The 17,723-nt window shown below is 41.3% G+C and overlaps 2 protein-coding genes across 2 annotated transcripts in view; one reads left to right on the forward strand and one right to left on the reverse strand.

Annotated features, from left to right (window-relative positions):
- Nucleotides 1-17,723, reverse strand: part of KCNIP1 (potassium voltage-gated channel interacting protein 1) — a 590,945-nt gene that overhangs the window by 531,171 nt on the left and 42,051 nt on the right. The window lies entirely within an intron of this gene.
- Nucleotides 1,407-11,674, forward strand: KCNMB1 (potassium calcium-activated channel subfamily M regulatory beta subunit 1). The gene is made up of 5 exons (XM_069102277.1): nt 1,407-1,550; nt 4,179-4,332; nt 7,334-7,505; nt 9,244-9,787; nt 9,840-11,674. Exons 2-4 carry the CDS (start codon nt 4,199-4,201, stop codon nt 9,511-9,513), a joined length of 576 nt encoding a protein of 191 aa, XP_068958378.1. The 5' UTR covers nt 1,407-1,550; nt 4,179-4,198; the 3' UTR covers nt 9,514-9,787; nt 9,840-11,674.

A 17,723-nucleotide genomic window follows, 5' to 3' on the forward strand; every position in this document is an offset into this window, starting at 1 on the left:
CCACTTTAGCTCCCAAATCTCTATCTCTATCCAAATTTTTACTAATCTTTGATTTCCTTTGTAATGCTATGTATTTCATTTTATTCATTTAAAAACATTTAGATCATCCACATGCTCAGAAAAGTCATCCATGAGTTAAAAAAGATGAAGAATCCCTGCTTATGCATGCTTATAATCCTAACTTATGCATGCATAAGTTATTTTCATTCATTCTTCTTATATTGGTCATTATGACTCAGTAGAACTTGTTTGCAACAAGTATTCTCACAGCCCCATCATACTATTGACTCCCACTGAACTTACGGTCCGCTTGTCCTCATCTCTCTACCATTCTTTTTTGTTTTTTCAGATGAAATGCTGGCTAACCTCACCTTGCACACCTCTTACTTGTGAAACTGATTTTTTGAACCCAAATGTAAGACTTTACATTCATGTCTATTACATTCGGCCTTACTCCATTCTCTCTAATGTTCTAGTTTGCCATTCCTTTTGGGTCTATATCTGTTACCTAACATGTCAGCCAGTCCCTCCATTACAGTACTTTAAAGTTTACACTCTCCTTAGAACAGTTTTGTGAGGTAGATAGTGAAAATATTATTCATCTCAACCTCTCTACACATTTTTTAAAATAAGAAAATTGATGCTCAGAGAAGTTACCCAAGCTTCCTGGCTCCAATGATAACTTTTTTTTTTTTTACTATATCACACTTTTACTGATCAATCTTCACACTCTTACCCTATCCCAAACTCAAATTTTATAGTGTCTGAGATACATCTAAATAGGAATTGTCTTATTCTTTGTCCTTGTATCCATTGTGCTTAGTACAATGCCTGACACATAGTAGGTGAGAATATCGTAGGTATTGAATAAATACTTATTGATTGATTGTGACTACTTACAGGTGTCCACGAACCTCCAGAGGCATTAGAGACTATTTCTGTTTCCAGTGACTTTTGTAACCCAGCTGATATTCACAAGGGCAGGGAGCACCCCTGCAGACTGATACCTTTCATATCTAACTCTGGTTTGCCTTCTGTTCCTATAATTTCCCCCTTGGATTCTTGCCCACCTTGCCCCAGAGATAAATGAAGATGTATTTCAAAGTGAACTGAGCACCCATATTCCTTCTACTTCCCTCCAGAGGAATGTAACAGCACAGCTCAGTTTCTTCTCCCCACCCCCAACCTTTTAAAAAAAATTAGTTTTGATTCCCCCCCCCCCAGACTTCAGGAAATTTTTAAAAAATACCCACAGGCATTAGATGGCTTCCACTCTGTGGGTACCTGCTCTTCTGAAATCTATGTCCCTGAGGGATGCTGGGTCTCATACCTTACCATGTATGGGCACAGAGACTGCTTCAGGGATGGGGAGCCCAGGGCCAGCCACAGCTGGAGGAGCCCTGTAAAACAAAGCTTCCTGCTGGAACTCAGGCTGCGTCCTTGGGGCAGGCGTGGGGGGTGGGGGAATGGAAAACTTCCTGGCTCCATCGGGCCTTCCGAAAAGAAGTTGTTCTCAAAGGTGAAGACAAATTCAGGAACCAGTAGACACTGTGAGTACCTCTCAGAGAGCACTTTCTAAAGCCTGTCTCGCAAAATTGTTTCTCCAAGGATATTTGGGGGTTTGTGGGGGTAGGTGACAGAAACTTTGGAAATGTGTAGCAGAGTATTGATTGGGTAGAAGGCATCAGATGTAGAAGGGTGGGGAGGGCAGTGTTAAAGCAAATACATTTCCTCTCTGAGCCATGTATCCCGAGGTAGTGATGGCCGAGTTACTTAGAGCCTGTCATAACCATATTTGCCATCAGGATATCGAGGATGGTGTGGGGCTTAGGGGGAGGATGTCTCATTTGGAGCATTCAGTGCTCTGCCCTTCACAATGAGGGCCCATGGTCCCTCAGAGTTCAGAGAATGGCACCCCAGGGAGAAAAGAGAGACCCCATACTAGTCAGGAGGAAAAGTAATAATGACTCTCAGGAAGATGTTAGTGTGAGAAGTCAGAGGCTTCCCCCTTCCTGCCTCTTTGCTTACACAGCACTTCCCCCTACCTCCCCATCCCTACCCCCATAAAGGGATGCTATTTGCCCAAGCAAGTCTGGCTAATCCAAATATAAGATCACAGTGGAGGGCATCCATCCTAGGGCTGCCAGGAAGTCTCGCTATTCATGTCTGTGACTATGAACAAATTTATACATTCCCATGCCATACAGTGAATGGATTCTAGAAAAGAAACTTCTCTGACTTTCAAATGCCGCCTCCTCCAGGAAGGTTTACTTGATGCCTGCCGCCTCACCCAGAAATGATCTTTCTCTCTCTGACCTCACATTTATTCCATACTTATGTTATATTATGTATTCTATGTTAAAGTTATTATAAACTTTTATATTGTACTGAATATTTGCTACATATATAGCATCACTGCTGTTAGATTATATATGCTATGAAGGAAAAAACCATGTTTTAATTTTCATTGTATCTCTTCCATTACCTACCATAATGTTCCATAGGTAGTAGAATAAGAGATTTAGAGTTGGAAGTAAGGTCATAGTAAGGTCATCTAGTCCAACTCCTTCACTTGACATATAAGGAAACTGAGGCCCAGAAAGGTTAAGTGACTGACAACCCAAGGTCATGCAGGTCGTAACTCAATCTAGGTCCTCTGCTCCAAAGACTCTTTCTGTTATATCATAATCATGACTAGTTGCTATTAAATAAATGACATAAATTTAGACATCAAGGTCAAGTGCCTCATTGTACAGATGAGGAGGTTAAGTGGCTCCTGCTCAACCTGTCCCAGTAGAGCCACTGAGGCCAAATTGGGAAGCAGAGCTTATATCTGAAGGCTATTCCTACCAATGTTCAATTTCCTCTGTTTAACAAACTCCTCTATCTGAAGAGAATCCCCCAAAATACTAAATAGTTTTACAATCTTACCTTAAAATCCATTTCCCTTTTCAAACTTTCTCTTTTCCCCTTTAGGAACTCTCCACCTTCACTGTATTGACCTCATGCTGATCCCTGGCTGCCTGACCATCCCACTCTCCCCCTATCTTCCACTACCTCATGTGCATGCTAGTTGACTTTTCCAAATACCTCTCCTCTGCCAGGATTAATTTATCCAGGGTCCTAGTCCATTAAGACTCTGGTTTCTGGGGGGAAATAATTAGTTAATTTAATAAATTAGTCAATAGCAATGGGGGATAAAGGGATTAATGTCTTTCCTCCCTGGTTCAATGGAAAGAGTACTGGATTTAGAATATAGACAGCTAGGAGGCACAGTGAACAGAGCACTACATCCAAAGTCAGGAAGACCCAGCTTCAAATTGGGTCTCAGACACTTGTTACTTATATGACCCAGAGCAAATCCCCTAGCCTCTGTCTGACGCAGTCTTCACAGCTGTAAAATGGGTATAATAATAGCACCTAACTCCCAGGGTTCTTTTGAGGTTAAAATGAAACAATATTTACAAAGCATTTTCCAAACCTTAAAGTGTTATAAAATGCTAGATGCATACAGACATAGAGGGTAGGCCCAAAAGTCTTAAAGTGGTTTTAAGCTTCAATAAACACACACAAGTATGTATGTGTGTATATATGTATGCATGCGCATTTATATATGTATATGCACACACCAAAACATATATGTGTATGCATGTATATAGTGTGTATGTGCATGCACACACACCTGTTCACCAACATATATAAACATACACTCGCATGTGTACTCACTTATATGTATGCACATATACATATGTATGTATACTTGTGTGCATAGTATGTATTATATATTATATTATTATACATAATATAATAACTACATATTATAATATTATATAATACTAATATAAAATATAATATAATAGTTTAAATCATAACTCCTCATATTAACCATATGGCCTTGGGCAAGTCACTTGATCTCTGTGGACCTTGGTTGCCTTGACTGGAACATGAAATGGTTGGGCTATCTGGTCTCTAAAGTTCTTTCCAATGCTAAATCCTCTAATCAGCCAGGTGTAAAATCGTGGAACTGTTATTTCACGGGCACAGAAATTCTCTGCATACCTAAAGAGATTGCAAGCTGTGTATAACTTATAGTCTTAAAGTTGCCTGAGTAGCAGAAAGGTTACATTATCTCTGAGGTTGTTGATCTAGGATTTCCTTGTTTGACTCTCTAACCCCAGGAGTGTCCAGACAGGTCAAGATGGGGAAAAATCTGGTGACGGCACAGATCCGAGGAGAGACGCGTGCCCTGTGCCTAGGTGCAGTCATGGTGGTGTGTTCTGCCATCACCTACTACATCCTGGGGACAACCGTGCTGCCCTTACACCAGAAGAGGTACCCCAAATCCCTTTCCCCTACATTATGTCCCTAGTCTTGGAACCTATCTGCCTTGCAAGCTTTGCCTCTTCCTTCTCTACCCATTGGAGAAGGGACACCACAAAGTGGGATAAGATGGAGTCAGGTTTGGCTGGAACATAGGAACCATCAAAAAAAAAAAAATAAGCCTTCCCTTTCCTCTCCCCCTACACCAATCAAGTAGAATTTAGCTCCTCTGAGCATTGTGGCTCCCTCCTTCTGCCTTTCCTTCCTAAGGTGTTCTGGGAAAGCTTAAGTCTACAGAAATGAAAGGGAGTGAAATATTCTATGCTGAATCCTATCGGTGCTTCTTAGAATCATAGAACTGAAGCTGGAAGGGACCTCAGAGACCATCTAGTTCACCTCCCTCATTTTACAAATGAGGAAACTGAGACTCAAAGTGGTTAAATAGCTTGTCTAAGAGCATTCAGGTAGGAAAGAGCAAAGTCAGGAAGCAAATCCAAATTCAGGTCTTTACACTGTGCCACACTGACCCAAATTTATTCCAGGCATTTCTTTTTGCCTTTTTTTGGCCATTGTTAGTTAAGACTTCTTTTCAATTATTTTTTTATTTTACATTCATTTTTTTATGAAAAGAAATTGTTTTACTTTGAAAAGCAGTGAACCATCTATGAAAGCATTGAAGGGATCCTGTTCTTGCCAATTATCCTGGTAGAATATTGAGTTTCTAATGATGACGGATAACTGGCCTTGGTTTGAAAAGAACCTGAGAAGTGATTTTTCTCAGCCTTCGACTCTGCAGAATTCCCCTCTATGATGTCCTTGACAGATGTTCATTCAGCTTCTGACCACTTCCCTTGACGGGGACAATACTATTGTTGTGTGGAACCATTCTGTTTACAGACAACTGTAACTGAATATAAAGGAATGTAAATATATAAGGAATATAAATTTTGGTCATTTATACTTCACAAAACGTCTTGGGATTTGGATGCTAGATTTTTTTCCTTTCCTATTTATTTATTTATTTGATCATTGGTTTTTTGTTGTTGTTTTAAGCTGGAACAATTAACTCTTTTCTCTCATAGAATTTTCATTTATGATTTCTTGAAATATAGCTCTGAAAAACCGGGCTTTGATAAAGCCTATCGGGATTCAAATGGAGGCACTTGACTACGCCTTTAAATCCAAATCACTCTGGCTCTCAGTGTGTGATCAATAATAGGTTCCAGCCCATGTCTCACTTGCTCATTGTGTTTTTTTTTTGCTCAGAGTGGGTTGTGTTCTGGCCAAAAACTCTCAGGGTCTTCCACTCTCAGATTCTTTTGCGAAGGCCATCTTTTGCTTCAGTTCTAACCTAGTCTTTAACTACTGAATGGCTGTTCTCAGACAAACAGAGACCTAGGAAAGACTTTCGTTTAAAAAGGCCAAGGCTTTCCACCACATCCAAGGCCATCTCTAGTCATCCTGACCTATTCCTTCCCACTGGACTCAGATCACTCTGGAGGGGAGAGTGAGACTGATGACTTTGCATGACTCTGCCTCACTTACATCCAATTCACTTGCAAGTCAAGATATAACCCTCCTGATGGCTTTGGTCCTCTGAGACCTAACGACTAACAACGGGGATGTGTTCTCCCATAGGGAGCTCAAATCTGCCTCCCTCTGAATTGCACCTACTGACCCTCCTGGAGATAGTATCTCCACCCCAGTCTTCTCTCTTGCAAATCATCTCTCAGACTATATGATGTCCAGATTCCATTGCCATCCTGGTCACCTGGTCTGGAAGGCATTCTTGTTTGTCTTTTTCTCGTACTCTTTCCAACAGAATGGCTGACAAATGTGAGATGAGAATATCTGAGGCTTTTTGGGTCAGTAGTCTGTGGTCCATATGTAGTAACAACACCAGGGGACATTAGAAGCAAATAGCTGTCTCTTCTTTCTTCAGTATTATCAAGGCTAAGACAGAGGCTCACCCAAATCATAAGCCCCAAGATTCTGATGTACTTGACATGAAATTACAATTCTCCATTGGATATCTCCTGTATACCACGTTGAACTGGGAATCTTAGCTGACATCCATTCTTTGAGCTTTCCCAGAATGGAGCCCCAAGGTTATGGTTCAGATTCTGCTATTAATTAACTCTGAGTTTTGACTTGACCATTTCCCTCTATCTGGGCCTCAGTTTCCTCATCCATAAAATGGCACTCTTGGATTAGATAATTGCAAAGATCCCTTCCCCATTTGATATTTTGATTCCTCTTCTCTGTTAAATACCAATCAGTGGATCCCATCTAGCTGCTTTTGCCCTTTCTACTGGACCCAGTTGACTCCAGAGGCGAATGTGAGGCTGGTGACTTTGCACAGCCCTCCCTCACCTAAATCCAATTCACTTACAAGTCATGACATCACCTTCCTAATGTCATGGTCCTCTTCAAGAATGAAGGTCAAGGGTGGCTAGGTGGTGCAGTGAATAGAGCACTGGCCCTGGAGTCAGGAGGACCTGAGTTCAAATCCGACCTCAGACACCTGACACACTTACCAGCTGTGTGACCTTGGGCAAGTCACTTAACCCCAGTTGCCCTTCCAAAAAAAGCAAAATTAAAAAAAATTACTTCAAAATCCTTTGGGGCACCTATGTGGCACAGTGAATAGAGCACCTTCCCTAGAGTCAGGAGGACCTGAGTTCAAATCCGGCCTCAGACACTTAACGCAAAAACTAGCTGTGTGACCTTGGGCAAGTCACTTAATCCCAATTGCCCACGAAAAAGCAAAAAAAAAAAAATGAATGAAGGTCAAACAATAAAACAAACAAAAAAACAAATAATTGAGAGGATTCCTTACATGGAACAGGAAAAGGGTATGCATAGGTCCAGTTTAATTACTACCAAATAGTGACTGGGAGTGGTTGGGAAAACTGAGGGAGTCAATCCTCCTGGCACAGTGTTAGTGGCCACCAAAGTATGGCTCTGTTCTCATTTCTGCCTATGCCCTTGTGTGCATATATGTTTCTTCCAGTGTATGGAGCAGGGAATCCATCTGCCACCTGATTGAAACAGACATAAGGGACCATGAGAAGTTGGATGGCAAGAAGGTTCCCCAGTACCCATGTCTGTGGGTCAATGTGTCTGCCATTGGAAAGAGTGCCATTCTGTACCACACAGAGGAGACAAAAGAAAAAAACTGCCAGGTAAGAGCAAGAAAGTTATAAATAGGAGCATAATAGATGATGAATGTGTTATCTTGTCTCCTAGAGAAACCAAAGGGCACCCCACGAGGCAACTCAGGCAAATGTTTTGGAAGGGACCATCTGGAAAATCAACTCTTAGGTAGAGTTAAGGAGTGGAAGGAATGCTAACTCTGGAGGCAGGGGACCTAGGTTCAATGCCTACCCTGTGTGACCCTGAATAGGTCATTTAACCCTCATCTGTAAAATGAGAAAGTTAGATGAGATGACCTCTAAGACCTCTTCCAATTCTAAATCTATGAACCCTTGATAGAAACTACAGATAGTTCAACTCCACAGAGAATCATCAGAACTGGATATAACCCTAAACATAACCCTGAAGTTCTCACAGAACAGGGTTTTATCCTTTTTTTCTGGGAGCCTATGTAAGGATGGGAAAATTCCATGATTCTGTGCCTCACCAATTCCATTCTGTTAGCCCTTGTCTCTTGCCTAGTTTTCAAAAGAACCCCAGACCCACCAACCAAAGGCAGGAAACCATTAGTGCTAGGCAAGTGGGAGAGATGGCTGGTGCATTGGAGAGAAGTTCTGGGGGCATCAGGACAACCAGTTTACTTCTGGACCTCATTTACTAGATGGCTCTAATCAATTGACCTTGGGGGGAGGTTGAGAGGGAGAAGCAGGCATCGCTCCAGATTCAGTCTGGCAATGAAGGTGAGAACAGGCAGAGATGTCCACGCTTTCCCCTAATAAGCTGTCATTGTGGGTCAAGCCAAACCTCCGGCTGGCCTTCAACTGTGTGTTTACAGCCTCCAGCCGATCATCGCTCTACTTCCTATTCACGAGTACTGGCCAATTACAGCTCTAATAGGAGGTTGCAAATAGGGTGATTTGGCAAGCCTGCCCTCACTGTTTGCCTCTGCCAGACAGCTGCCCATTTGGTCCAGTTTCTTGTTCTGCATCCACTAATTTATAGAACGTGGGTGGGGAGGCAGAGTGGGGAGGCAGTCCTCAGGGACCAGCCAAGAAGGCAAAGAGCAGAGAGAAGTACAGGAGAGATAGACTAACACCTCCTAGGGTAGAAGTCCTTACAGGCTCCCTGGATATGTGCGCTGGGGACTCCTGAGCCTCCCTATTGTCACCAGGAATGCTGGAGGTGAGACTGGGGCTACAGGGGAGAGGATGCCACGAGGAAGAGAGATTTTGACAACTGAACTCAATTTGACTCCCCTGGAAATTGGGCTGAGACTTTAGTGCAATGAAGATTGGCGGAAGGAATGGCCCAGGAGAGCTTCAGGTTTGACATCCCACAGTACTCCTGGGCTCCCATGACTAGTAGGTGTTAGGCATCTACGTGCTAAATAAAGTCCTCACCGCCACTCCTTAGAAGACAGGATCAGTTGCCTTGTAAAGGGCTCAGGGTAACTTTAGGTAGGGACGTATTGTAGTATGCAAGGGTTCTTAACCTTCTTTCTGTCATGGACTACTTTGGCAATCTGATGAAGCCTACTGTTAGTAGAGGGGTAAAGAAAAGCTTCAAACAGAAGATCCCTGGGCGTGAGCTGAGTCTCCATCATCGTCCATAAACTTTTTCCACAGTGGCGGTCCTATTCCTTCTTGTTTTCCTGGCTATGATCCCTTCTACACAATGCCCCTGCCCCCAACACTGAGAGCTGTGGGTGGATGCTCTCTGTTTCCAGCTGTTTTCCATCATTGCAGATTTTCTCATTCTCTTCTACAGTGTACTTACATCCCTGAGAGCTTGGAGGATTACCAGCAGGCCAGGACAAAGGTGGAGAACATCAGGGTCAGATTCCTAGAGCGCCAGACCTTTCCCTGCTACTCAGACCCTGACGAGACTGAGAAGAGCATCCTTCTCGTGAGGCTCTATACCCCGCAGACCCTGTTAAAGTGGCTCTTTTGGCCCACCTTCATGCTAACTGGGGGGATACTTATTATCATGATGGTGAAACTCAATCAGTCCCTCTCCATACTTGCAGCACAGAGATAGGAACCAATCACCACCTCACAGCTCAGGCACAACTGAAACCGTCCCCCCCAACATTCTTTTTGGGGTCTATTCAAAACTGTCTCCCTCTATTTAGTCTCTTCATCTTCCAGTCCAATCCAGCTACCGTCGTGAGATAAATATTTACCATGTGACACACTTGCTCCAAAGCCTACCATGACTCTCTACTGCCTATGAGACTAAGCCCAAACTCCATGCACATTATGCCCCATCCTACCTGAACAACTTTCCTTTTCCTAACACCCACCCTTAAGTGGTTTCACCCTTAAGTGAAACCCTTAGTTTCCTAACACCTGGACAGCCTCCAGCCTGGCGTGTCTCCTAAGTGTTTACTCAAAAGTGAAGCTGATTTCTATGTCCCGCTTTGCTCATGCTTCTCTTCCCACATAGAATGTAACCTCTCCCTTCCTCTTGGTCTATAAAAATCCTAGAATGTGAGCTCCTTGAGAGCAAAAACAGTCTTCTTTTCAATTTGCATTCCCCAGAACTTGCCACACTGCTCAGAACATATTAAATCATTGATGAATGATTTCTCACTCATTCATGCATCCTCACAGCTCCTACCCAGTGGATCTCCCTCCAGGACCCTGCAGTCACAGAAGGTATAGTTAGGGAGCTGAGTCCATGTATTTCCATGTTCCCGAGAGACAGGAAGGAAGACCCTCAGAATTATCATAGGATTCCCTTTCCTTTGATTGTGAGGGAGTATCTCCATAGGACACATTGGGATATCTTCCTGGCATCCTGGGAAAGCCTAAACCTTCATTGCTTCATGAAGCCTTCACTCAGCCTCAGGACACAGAAATGTCTCTGTTCTCCAAGTTCCTACAGCACTTGTGATACATAACACATAATAACACCTGACCACGTGATACCTTTCTTTGTTCTGTTTGATGGATTTCCAGCCAAAAGCACCGCTCTGGCTCACCTTTAGATTGGGACCTTGCCTCCTCTTGTGTCACAGTGGTCATAAATAGTTGGTGATTTAAACTGATATTAGTTCACATTAATATAACCCTTAAAGGTCTACAAATTGCTTCACTTACACCACTATGAGGCAAGTAGTGTAAATATTCTCTCCATTTTTTATAGGTGAGGGAACTGAGGCTCAGAAAGTTTCAGTGGTTTGTCTATTTAGCGGATGATGGGGGCAGGACTTGAAACCGGACCTTTTGATTCCAAGTCAAGTACTCTCTTCACTTTACCATCCACGATGCCTTTATATACCCATGAACCTAACGTACGGAAAGACAAGAGCAAGGGCTATACATATATTTGAATCTACTGAAGGTGCTCTTCTCCCCCTCACACCCTACTGGGGGAGCTGAGAGGCCCCCAGCTAGGACTGTTAGCTAGAAATATGTGGGAACCTCCTTGTCCCTCCCCTACCATAGACCTCTATAGGAGGCTCCTGGTGAGTCCTAGTTGGCACCAGGAGAAGCCAGCATTCACTCTCCAAATTCCTGGATGCTTTTCCCTTTTCCTCTCTTTTCCAAGTACCGTTCCCACATCTCCACCCCTTCTGGAGGACGCCCTGAATCATTGCTCCATTCCTAAGGATAGTAGTGGAGCAAGATTTGGAATTTCCCAGTTCCCTATTCTCCGTGGCAGTGGGCCACTCTCCTCCATGCTCCCTTATTCTGTAGGACAGACACCTTGAGGCATCGTAAGGACTTTGGGTCCTTGCCAGTCACCCTTCAGCTGAATCCTCCTGTGTTATGTTGTCTCCTCTGGTTAGAATGTGAGCTCCTTGAGAGCAAAAACAGCCTTCTTTTCAATTTGCATTCCCCAGCACTTGCCACACTTCTCAGGATATATTAAATCATTGATAAATAAATTTTCACTCATTCATTCATTCATTCTCACAGCTCCTACCTGGTGGATCTCCCTTCAGGACCCTGCAGTCACAGAAGGCATAGTTAGGTAGCTGACTCCATGTTATCTCCATGTTCCCTCAGAGTAAGCAAAGATAAGAAGGAAGACCCTTAGAATTATAGGATTCCCTTTCCTTTGATTGTCATGGAACATCTCCATGGAATAGGACACACTGAGATATCTTCCTGGCAGCCTGGGAAATCTGTTTTTAAAGCATGTCTCAGTCCAATAGAAGCTTAGGAAATATAAGCTCTTCTGATATAATATTAGGTCCTTGAAGTCAAGGACTGTATCATTTTTGTCTTTGTATTTCCAGGACCCAGGCCAGGTCCTGCCTATTAAGTAGGGGCTTATTAATAAATTGTTATTGATTGGCTAAATTAAATTCAGTCCTCAAAATGTCTGTGCTAGGCTTCTTTCACTCTGCCTCCCGAGATCTCTAATTTTGGGGGGAATTCTTCAAAAGCATTGCCAATTGTGTCTCTTTATTAAGTAATTGTACTGAAAGCAATTTAGAGAGAATCTTCCAAATATTCTCTTCTCCCTTGGAAATTCCAGTTTGAGAAGCACAGGCTGATTCAAGAAATAATTTTTTGTTTCAGTACAGACCTATGATCTCATCTTCAATAACAATATATACCAGCACCTCATCTGAAGCTCATAGTCTTAAAAAGCTACCTGAATCACTAAGAAGTTAAATGACTTGCTCAAAGTCACATACAGAAATAACAATAATCATAATAACTAGCATTTATATGGAGCTTTAAGGTTTACACAGTACTTACCAAATATTATCTCATTTTATCCTTACAACAACCCTGGGAGAGAGGCATGCTATTATTATCCCTGTTTTACAGGTGAGGAAACTGAGGCAGAGAAAGTTAAGTGATTTACACAAGGTCACACAACTAGCAAGTAAATGAATGAAGCCCAATTTGGACACATGTCTTCTTAACTCCAGACCCAGAACTCCATCCACAGCACCACTTATCTGCTTAGGTTAGGTGATCTACCCAAGTTCATACAGTCAGTATGTGTCAGAGACAGGATTTGAACCCAAGCTTCTTGACTCTGAGGGTAGCTCTCTATTCATTATGCCACAGCTAACTCCCTTTGCAAAAATACAAAGGGTATAAGGGTTAGGATTAGAGTGTTAAGGTTAGTGTCAGGGTACAAATCACCACCAAATAAATGGCAAATCTGGGATTTCAAAATCTATGAGTATTCCTTGCTTCTGAATTCAAATCAACAAATATTCATTAAATACTTAATATGTACTGGGCCTTGTGCTATATACTTGTGATACAAAGACAAATCTCAAACAGTTCTTCATCTCTGGGAGCTTACACTCTACTAGCATTAGAGAAATCTGATCAGCACCATAATTTTTTTATGATAAGTGCTTAGCCAAGTGACCTAAATAATGAATGCTAATTTATGTGGAATCTACATAGGACTGCTTAATGTTCATAAAAGATTATGGTACACAGGAATGTCCTCACCTCTCAAGGGCCCTCAATCTCTCCTGCATGAGATTTGGTGAGACCAGTCTAGAAAATCTACTTCTTAAGAATACCTAGTGGAGATGGCCATACAGATACAATGATAATAGCTGATATTCATGGAGCACCTTAAGATCTGAAAAGTACTTGGCATATGCTATATCATTCGAATCTTATTCCAAGACTAGGCGGTAGGTGTTATTGTTATTCCCATTTTATAGAAGAGAAAACTGAGGCTGGGAGAGAATGTAACTTGTCCAAGCACATTCAACTAGTAAGTGCCTGTGCAGGATTTGAGTTCAAGTTTCCTAACCTCAATCACAAGGCTCTATCCATTAATGATTCTCTTACTATAGCTGGTCCAAAATATGCTGTGGATGTTGCTTATCTCTTTTTCCACTCTTCTCCTATTTAATCTGTTAGGGGTCCTGCTGCCATATTTTGAGAAATCTTATACCTGTTCTCTCTCCCAGACATCCCAAGGTGAGCATGAAATAATGGACATTTAGACATGATCAAGTTAGACACCAAGGGAAAAAATGCATTTTGATATAATTGCTGGCTGGGAGCAGAAAGCATTCATTAGCTTTTAATAAATCATGCAGCTAATGAGCTTCTGCCTCCCCCTTAATTTTCAACCCATCTCTTGTAGTGAAATAAAGTGCTCACAGTCCCATGATTCATCAGAAGGGGTTATCCTTCCGTGGTCTTTCCCAAAAAGCTTTTGAACTCAGACAAACCTAGCACCAGGACCCACAAGACCCCCAAAGCCAAGATGGGTCTCTTGGGGTCATCTTGTCCAGCTTCAAGCAGTGCTGCAAACAAATAAACCTAGGTGGGACTACAAAAATATGCAGGGATCAAGATTCAAACACTTAGCACAGGGCTAGTAGGCACTTACTAAATGCTTATTGACTGACTCCACTTTTTAAGCAGTGTGTTCAAGTTTACACTACCAGAATCAGTCACATCAGCCTCAGAATCACAGAATTTTGCTAACTGAAGGAGAAGAAGAAAGAGTTAAAGGAATATAAGCGCATGTATCCAGTTGGGGGATTTCAAGGAGGCTTCCATAAATATTAATTGGGTCAATAAGGTATAAATCCAGTAGGTGTTATCATAGCATGTTCAAGAGAATGTCCAAGATCTAAAATGGGTCACTCAGGGAGAGAGACATGGAGAAACCAAAGGGATTCAATGGAAAGGATACCACTGGTATGGGTGTGTGTGTGTGTGTGTGTGTGTGAGAGAGAGAGAGAGAGAGAGAGAGAGAGAGAGAGAGAGAGAGAGTGAAGGGAGGGGACTTCAATAGTCATGCCATGGTAGAAGGAGGGAAGGAGAGAAGGGTTAGCCATGGATGTCAACAACAGGTCTATACATTATTAAGTTTTTCTAACTCTTATTAGTGTATGCATGAGAATTCTGAGTCTTTAAAACTCATTCGAATGTAAGCTCCTTGGGGCAAAGGCTGTCTTTGTCTTCCTTTTTATTCTATTAGCACAGTACCTGGCACATGGTAAACTTGTTGATTGATTTTGTTTTCTGAACAGTAGGTTAGCTTAACCATGAAGGTCATGGATTTAATGGGGAGGAGGAAGATTCTCACAAAGCAAGTCTGATTTTATTTTCTCTCTGATGACACAGGGAGATGCTTAGGGTCAGGGGGCCCTAGATGGATAACCAAGGGGCATGGACACACACTGGGAATGGGGAATGGTAATCACTGAGAATGGCAGCAGCTACTGTCTATGCCCACAAGACCCATCATTCTAAAGTTAGGAGACAGAGGGAAAGGGTAAGAATTATTGAACAAAATTATTGAAAAAGGAATAAATACATTGCATTTGTTGATCTATGTGCATATTGATTCCCATAAGTTGCATACAAACTCCTTTTTGTTTCTGTATCTCTAGTCCATAGCATAGTGCCTGACAAATAGCAGATGCTTAACAGATGTTTATTGAATAAATGAAGGAAAGGAGTAAAAGAGACAGAGAGAAGGAAAAGAAGGGGGAGAGTGAAGAGGAGAGAAAGAGCAGGGGAGAGAGGAAGAGGTAGAGATTTTAAAAAGAAAGACAATGAGAGACAGGGTTTTCTACCTTACATCTATCAGACTGGCAAAAAAAAATGACAAAAAAGGAAAATGACAATTGTTAGAGGGGTTGCAGAAAGACAGGGCATAACCTGTTGGTAGAGTTGTGAATTGGTCTCCCCCTATTCTGGAATGTAATTAGGAGCTGTACTCAAAATGTCACTCAACTGTGCATAGCCAGTGATGCTACTACTATATCTATATTCCAAAGAGAATATGATCCTTGGAATGAAGAAGATCCATATGTACAAACATATCGACAGTAGCTCTTTTTTTATTATAGCAAAGAACTGGAAACAAAGGAAGTGCTCATCATTTGGAGAATTGCCAAACAAATTATGATAAATTAATGTAATGGAATATTATTATACTATAAGAAATGATGAAAGGGGAAGCCTGGGAAAACAGGAAGTGAGGCTGACAGAAGTAAGCATATTCAGGAGGACAGTTCATGCAGTAACACCAATATTGCAAAGACGACAACTTTGAAAGACTTAAAAACTCTGATCACTACAATTCCAGAGAACTCATGATGACGTGAACTGTATTACTGATAGGGCGGTGGTGATGGACTCTTGTTTAGGACGAGACACGTATTTTTGGATATGACCAATTTGTGGGTTTGTTTTTTCTTGACTATGATCATTTATCATAAAGATTGCATTTTGCTTTTTATTTATGGTCATGGTTCTTCCAAAGAATAAAAAGAAAATGGAAATTGAATTTTTTTTAACACACAGAAGAGAACAGAAGAAAATTCAGAGAGAAACAAAGAGAAGGAGGAGAGGTTTGAAAATATTTTAACAGAGAATTAATTATATATATATCTATATACATATAAAGCAAGACTTTAAAAGATGTATAAAAATGAAAAAGTAAGCTTTATGTATTATATGTTGTGATTTCACATATAATCATTTTTCCTGTTTTGCTTTTAATACAGAATGGAATATAGAAATATTATTTCTTTTCCTTTTGCATTCATTAAATTTATAACAAAAATGCAGAGACAGAGATAAACAGAGAAAGAGAGAATGCAGCCACTCAGGAAAAAGGAGGGAAGACAGAGAAATAGTTAAAAAGAGAATTAGGGATCAATTTGTTCCAAATAGCAACTGACAGAGGAAGTAAGGCAGATTATGGGTTCTACTCCTTCCTAGTGTCTCCCAGAACAACATTCTGTGAAACTGGGATGAGCCAGTCTGGAAAAACTGGTTGGATTTTACCTGTATACTTCCAGCCAAAATCCAAGTCTCTCAGAGAAGCCAGCCGGTCATGGATGGAACAGAAGAAATTTTTTATTTTAGTCAGAGCAAAGCATGAAGCCCATTGAGAAAGATATTATGTATATTTAAAGTGTTATCACTATTATGATAATATTTGAGGCTTCCCAGATGTTTCCCATTTGGTACTCCATTACCTATAGGTTGAACTTTCCCTTGTTTTCAGCCAGGGCTGGCAAACCTATCCTGTGCACATCTGGTACTATGCACTCATATCTCATTCTGGTTCCTAAATACAGGGAAAAGGAAACCATATCAAGATAATCAAATCCAGGGCTATAACTCCAATAGGGAAGTTGGGGATACCCAGGTCCCAGCTGGATGATACCCTCCCTCCTCCATAACCCACCCTAATCTAAAGACACTAGTGAATTTATGTGCCTTGTGACTTTTCCTTTTAAATTTGCCCAAAGACCTGCCTGTTTCCCTCTCTTGATCTCCATCTGGGTTTCCCACTTTCTGGTAAACAAAATTCCCCTTGCTCTCCTCCCCATAGGAAAATGAAATTAAAAATCATTTTCAAATGAGAGAGAGTTGTCTCAAAGCCAAACCAGCCAGCTGTGTCTTTTCAGCTGGTGAGAGTACTCTGCTCTGTAAAATTAGAAACTGACTTCCAAACTAGCCCCCAAACCCATACACAATCCCAGATCTGATCTTTTGCCTCATTTTCCTCCTTTGTAAAAGAAGGGACGCTGTTAAATGATCTCTAATTTTACTTACAGGTCTGGTATTCTATGTCTCATTCACTGTGAATATGATTTATCCTATGAATGGATAGAGGTAGCAGTGACCTCCTTACTGTGATTTGAGGGTCACTGAGAGGTCCTCTAAATCTGAATATGTCACCCTTACTTAGGAGTGTGCATCTAAGCAGCTCTTGAGGGGGGAGAAGTACTCATGATACTTTTATATTTAATCTGCATTACTACCATTGTCACCATTACTTTAAGTCCAGAGAGTCAATGAAATAATAAATCAATCCCAGATTTGCAGTATTTGTTAATTTCCATGGTGAAAATTATCACACTGAAAATTTAATAATCTATAACCAGTCCTAACTTACTCCATTATAAACCTGACAGTCTGCCATTGACATCTAAAACCTTACTAATTAAATTAGCCCTTTAGGTTAAGATATTGTCATCAGAAAGTCCCTTTAAAAAATACAGTGATCTCAGAGAGGCAACAGTTTAAGCTATTGATTTATTAACTCATCCTTGCTTTTTGTCAGATTAATTATATTCGAAGACCAAACCATGAGGGCATTAGACACAAGAAAGGAGAGTTCTGATTGAGGCTGGGGTAGGGAAATAAACAAAAAAACAAACGAATGAATGAATGAATAGATAGACAGACAGACAGGCAGAGAGACAGACAGATGATAGATAGATAGATAGATAGATAGATAGATAGATAGATAGATAGATAGATAGATAGATA

This window comes from Petaurus breviceps, unplaced genomic scaffold, assembly GCF_028583685.1.
Source record: "Petaurus breviceps papuanus isolate PSGF00001 unplaced genomic scaffold, PetGlider_PUasm1.0 551, whole genome shotgun sequence".
Taxonomy (NCBI): Eukaryota; Metazoa; Chordata; class Mammalia; order Diprotodontia; family Petauridae; genus Petaurus; species Petaurus breviceps.